At 40.8% G+C, this 5,914-nt stretch overlaps 2 protein-coding genes across 6 annotated transcripts in view; one reads left to right on the forward strand and one right to left on the reverse strand.

Moving 5' to 3' along the window:
• Erlec1 (endoplasmic reticulum lectin 1) overlaps positions 1–3,901 on the reverse strand; it is a 25,706-nt gene extending 21,805 nt beyond the window's left edge. The window contains exon 1 of the mRNA XM_015479673.2: positions 3,585–3,901. Coding sequence (XP_015335159.1) covers positions 3,585–3,746 — 162 coding nt within the window. The 5' untranslated portion in view covers positions 3,747–3,901. The remainder of the gene's footprint in view (positions 1–3,584) is intronic.
• Positions 1–5,914, forward strand: part of Asb3 (ankyrin repeat and SOCS box containing 3) — a 148,649-nt gene that overhangs the window by 42,501 nt on the left and 100,234 nt on the right. The window contains exon 1 of one of the 5 annotated variants that reach the window (XM_048804355.1): positions 3,091–3,472. The exons of 1 other annotated variant lie outside the window; for it this stretch is intronic. Coding sequence is in view for 1 of the 4 variants with exons in the window: in XM_048804351.1 (XP_048660308.1) it covers positions 3,819–4,140 (322 nt within the window). In the remaining 3 variants the exon portion in view is untranslated. Of the gene's footprint in view, positions 1–3,090; positions 3,473–3,818; positions 4,141–5,914 lie in introns of those variants that run through there. 3 more of the 5 variants (XM_048804351.1, XM_048804354.1, XM_015479672.2) reach the window with 3 other exon arrangements.

Here is a 5,914-nt window from a genome sequence, read left to right on the forward strand (position 1 = left end):
TTTTTTTTTTTTTGGTACCAGGGATTGAACCCAGGGGCACTTAACCACTGAGCCACATCCCTAGCCCTTTTCTTATTTTGAGACAGGGTCTCACAAATTTGCTGAGGCTGGCTTCGAAATTGCACTCCTCCTCCCTTAGCTTCCCGAGTTGCTGTGATTACAGGCATGTGCCAGAAAGGCATTTCTTTCTTTATATATATTTCAGTTGTTGATAGACCTTTGTTTAATTTATTTATATGTGGTGCTGAGAATCGAACCCAGTGCCTCTCATATGCCAGGCAAATGCGCTATGGCTGAGCCCCAGCCCCAGGAAGACATTTCTTAATGCAACAATTTATCTTTCATTAGTTTAGGAAGGGCTATTTTTCTCTTCAGTAACATAGACCAAATGGCAATTCTGCCCAAAAACACGTTGCTGAAATGAGTCATATATTCGGATCACAAGGTGTACTTTTAATTAGTATCACCCTACTTTTTGGTAATAGAAATTACTGGAAAAAAACTAAAAAACTAACCTGTGATTTTCTAAGTTAAAAAGAATTTTTTGATCTACTATTAATATGCCTCCTTATAGCTGGGTGCAGTGGCACATGCCTATAATCCTAGTGACTCAGGAGGCTGAGGCAGGAGGATAGCAAGTTCTGGGATAGCTTCAGCAATTTAGCAAGACCGTGTATTAAAATAAAAAATAAAAAAGGACTGGGGATGTAGCTTAGTGATAAAGCATCACTAGGTTCAATCCCTAACACCTAAATAAATAAAATTCGAAATGTATAGCATTATAGACAGTATAAAACTTTTAAAAATATAACTTAAAAGAAATTATTTCAATGTAAGTGGTAATATCTACTAGTGATTTAATAGAAAGTCAAATTTTAATATGGTGAAATGAATCAAAGAGTGGGGTACTTTAAAGTAAAGGAACTTTCACATTTTTTGCTAGTGCTTGGGGAAGGTTTTTCAATAGGAATATATTCTTTTATTCACACACACACACACACACACACACATACATAAAAACAGTAAAAGTAGAAACTTAGATTTATTTTGTGGTTCAATTTGATGAAATCCATGAATTCTATGAAATAATAAAAAATTGAATATTTTAATGACATAGAGATGACAATTTCAGAAGAAAAATATATACACAAAAAGTGGATGATAAAAACTAGTAAGTAAAGAATACCATAATTATTAGTTATTACAAACATGAAAAAAATTATACCTTTTTGGTGCTTAATACTATTTCTAAGTAAATATAAAAGCAAGAATTATAAAACATTTTTTTTTAAATTTTAATATTTACTTATTTTTTTTTTAGTTTTTGGCGGACACAACATCTGTTTGTATGTGGTGCTGAGGATCGAACCCGGGCCGCACACCTGCCAGGCGAGCGCGCTACCGCTTGAGCCACATCCCCAGCCCTAAAACATTTATTTTGATATATCTGGATGGGAAGATAATTTAAAGCAGATGAGAATTTTAGAGATTAATGAAATAACTTCTAGGGCTGGGGTTGTGGCTCAGTGGTAGAGCACCTGCCTAGCACATGTGACACACTGAGTTCAATCCGCAGCACCACATAAAAAATACATAAATAAAATAAAGGTATTGTGTCCATCTACAACTAAAAAACAAAACAAAACAAAACAAAAAACAACTTCTAATCCAGTCTCTTCCAATTTCAGATGGTGGAGAGGCAAAGGACCTTACCCTAGTTCATACAGCTGCTTAGTTATATATAAATATACAACCAACTGGCCCATTAAAAAAAAATGGCAGTGCCAGGTGAGGAGGGCAGTTGTTTCAATTAAACAGAAGTATTAAAACAATTTAAAAAGACCAATGAAAATGACTCTTAAGCTTTATTTCTGCATGAGGGTCATAGACCTTGTGCCACATCCACAGAAGAATAACTATTTTTTTCAAAAACCTCAGACTTAACCCCAAGTCTTCAAATGTGTCCATCTTAGATTATACCTCATTGCTAGAGAAAAGTAATTAAAAACAAAATTTCAAAATAAAGTTGACAGACATGTGAAACATTGGTATAGCATACACTATGACTGATCTTTTTCCTTAACTCCTTTTTAGCCAGCAAACACCAGGGCCAGAAAAAAAACTGAATGATAATTTGGTAGTAACTTCTAAGAAGGCTAGATTTAGTCATCCAGTACATAGGTCAGTAAGTTTTCAGATCTGCATATAAGTGTGCATGCTGTTCTCAATTAAACACAGGTGCAAGAGTAAAAAAAGTTAATGACTGTTTTTTTAAACATTTATCACTTTCATTCCAAGTGTGCTTTTTGGAAAAACAACCCAGACTGGACTAGAGTATTCTCATCCCAATCCTCCGAAGGTTGTATCTGACTTATAACAAAATTTTAAAAAAGGTCTTTTAATACTGAATATCAATAGTTTATTGCACTGATACAAAAATAAACCTGACTTTTCAGTTAAATATTTACTAGGTAAATTTGAGAATCATTGGGCTATCAGGACGGAACAGAAGGGTGGAGAAACAAACCAAATGTGAAATACAGTATAAGCAAAAGCGAATATTTGCAAGTAAAAAGCTAAGTGGTTAGAATAATATTTGCCTTGTAAATACTGTCTCCCTGTCCGGTGCTGGGGATTAAACGAACCTGGGGCCTTGTGCATTCTAGGCACGCTCCGACTGAGCTCTACTGCCAATTCTTAACTTGGTAAATCTTGTTTTGGTATTATGATACCGCTTAATAATGTCTCAACGAAACAGTAACAGGGCAATATAACAAAACAGTTTCCAAACTTGAATGATTGCAGGTAATTAGAAATAAGATTTTTTTAAACGTTAGAATTAACTACTACACAGTATCACAGGAGCACAAGTTTCATTAGCCTAAGTAGCTACAGGTTGAACAGAAAGACCTTCCACTAGCCCCCAAAGGAATTTTCGTTCTAGTAGGATTATAAATATGTGCTTCACTGTATGAAAATTCATCATAAAATCTCATGAGATCTTAAGTAACAGTCGTAAAACTGCAAGAGGTATTCCACATAGAGGGTTGTTAACATCTCACAGTCACATGGCCTTTTTAGGAAACAACTTTTAAGGGAGAAGGTTCCTCTGGAGCTGCGCATTTGTGTATGTTTGGGTGTGGAAGCAAGACAGGAAGAACGAAAAGGAGAGGGAATTCGAGTTTGCAGTAGGGTTGTGTCGTTAGGGTGGTAATACTGAAGGCTGCTGCTGAAGGAAGAGCTGCAACTGGTTCTCCAAAGGAAAGATGAAGTATGCCTGACGGGATTATAAGAAAGCTTCTTCCACAAGGCGGGAATGTAGGGAAGCAAGGTCTACTGCGGCAGGGTTAAAAAAGGGACAGCAAGTGATTGCTGGATCCTAATGTTAGCATGGAGGGCACCTCCGCATAACGTGCTGAATGAATGAATGGATGGATGAACACCGGGCAGAAGAAACTTGGATTTAGGGAAGGTAAGAGCTTGCAGAAAAGGTTCTGGGAAGGAAAAAGCAAAGGAAACCGAAGGATGGGGTCTAACCCTTAGCGTCAGAAAGACGAAATGGCTGCGGGATTCGCGACACTGACCAGAGAGAACTCGGTGCCGGGCCAGTTGACTCGAAAAGGGATATCATCGCTGAGCTGGGGAAGCGCTCGGCCGCCGCCGGACGCCTCCAGGAGGCCGCAGAGGACCAGTAACACTGGCCCTCCGGGGACCAGACTCCGCACGCCGCCGCCTCCTTCCTCCATCCTCCGCCGCTTTCTCCAGCCGCCGCCACAACCTCCTCTGCCCAAAGAGGAGAAGAGGAGGAGGAGGAGGAGATGGAGGAGGAGGCGGCGGGACTACAAAGCGTCCAGCGAGCCTGGGACCTAACCGCCGCCACGTCTCCTTCCGGAGAGCAAGGCAACGCCGCCTCCGCCCCCCGGGCCTCCCGCCACTGTTTCCGGGGCAGGTGGCATATCAACATCCGGGGCCAAGGAGCCATCTGCCTACGGAAGCCGGGACGCCCGCTGCGTTTCTGTGGTTTCCGGCAACTGCAACCTGGTGGTAGGGCTCGAATGCGGTGGGCTTTGGGGACCCGACTCCCGGTGACTTGGTTTCAGACCGGCCTTTCCAGCAAAGAATTGGCCGCACGGCGAGCCGGTGAGTTTTAGTGGCGCCGGCCTCTCCTTCTGGCCTCCTGCGCGACTTTCCAAGTGGGTGGGTGGTGGTTTGGCCCGCACTATTTTGAGTGCGGGAAGAGTGAGAGCCAAACGGGTGCTGTTCCGGAGATGAGAAAATTCTAGGTAGCGACGAGAAGTGGGAGGGACACAGTCATCTGCACTTTGCTTTTCGTTTCTATTTGTATACTCACCTTCTCTCCGCCTCTTCTGCTGTGCGATGTGTTCATCTCAGTACTTAGTAGCTTCTAACCGCGCAGGGCGGTTTTGGGAAACCTGGGGTGAGAAAACCTGCTGTCCCCCACGGCAAGAATACCACGGTCCTCCAGAGTTGGCATGGACCGAGACTCTGGTGGGGGAAGGCAGCTAGACATTGCAACCCCTGCATTTTTACCTCACGTGGGGCTCCTCCATTCCAGGATTGAAATGTTATTTTATCATGGAAGTTTCACACATTTCTTTATGGAAGGGGCAGGGCCAGGTGAATGTGAAGTTATGCGCTAAGTCGCACCAGACTCATTCTGAAATTAGACAAAATGTCTTGGTTTCTTCTCTCTCTCTTAAAAAAATGCCATTATCTGTTTTAATCTCCACCATAATAGGTTGTACAGTGTTGGTCATAGACCACTTATCATTCTCAGGCTGGAGAGTGAGAGAAGCTAGACTGTCTTGCTAAATTTGTTAAAGACTGCATGGCTCTCTTACCAAATTTAAGCCAAATAAAAGAGGAAGAGTAGTTCATTTTCATCTCTATAAATTTTCTTTTAACAGGAGGAATCCACAGTATTAAAGGCAGCTTCTATTGTTCCTGAATCCAAATGTTGTTCATTGAATTGCTTAGCATTTCTTTTTTTTTTAATTTTTTATTTATTTTTTAGTTACCGGCGGACACAACATCTTTGTTTTTGTATGTGGTGCTGAGGATGGAACCCGGGCCGCACGCATGCCAGGCGAGCGCGCTACCGCTTGAGCCACTTCCCAGCCTCTGCTTAGCATTTCTTAATGCTAATGTGTGTGTGTCAGACCATTGAGACTGGTAAAAATGGCACAGTTCAGCAAGGTAGATTGAACAAATAATTGCAAACTAGTGTGGTAGTAGTAAATTAGTTAATCTTTATTTAAGCATTTACTCTGTGCTAAGTACTTAAATAAGAACTTTTTATGTATTATGTCATAACCCTTATGAGGCAGGTACTACTATAAATTATATAGTATAAGGATGTTGGGGTAGAGATTAAAAAAAGAAAGTGAAAAACTTGTGGTGGTTAGAAAGGCCTTCTAGGAGAGATGACTATACAACTGGAGTTTTTAAGAATTTATAGGAGTTTGTTAGGCAGATGGGGAAATGCATTTTAAGCATAAGTTGGCCCAGATGGTCCATTAGGGCTTTTTGGTGAGAGAGGGGTGAGTAGGATGGAATCAGCAGCAGGAGACTGGTGCTATAGAGGAAGAGGGGGTCAGTTCAGAGAAGGCTGCTTATGTCTGAGAGAAGTATGTGAGCTTATGTTGAGTACATCAGAACTTCATAGGGTGGTAGATTTTTTACATTGTAATCACCTGAGGTGACACCTATTTTTCAAATATACAAAGTGTATAAAGAATAATTCCAAATGAATTAGGTATTTATTTATTTATTTGTTTTTTTGAGTGTTGGGTATCAAACCCAGGGCCTTGTGCAAGTCAAGTGATGTGTCACTGAGCTGTGCCTCTAGCCTGGATTAAATGTTTAAATGCACATTTTTTTTTTTTTTTTTTTG

Source organism: Marmota marmota, unplaced genomic scaffold, assembly GCF_001458135.2.
Source record: "Marmota marmota marmota unplaced genomic scaffold, marMar, whole genome shotgun sequence".
Lineage (NCBI taxonomy): Eukaryota > Metazoa > Chordata > Mammalia > Rodentia > Sciuridae > Marmota > Marmota marmota.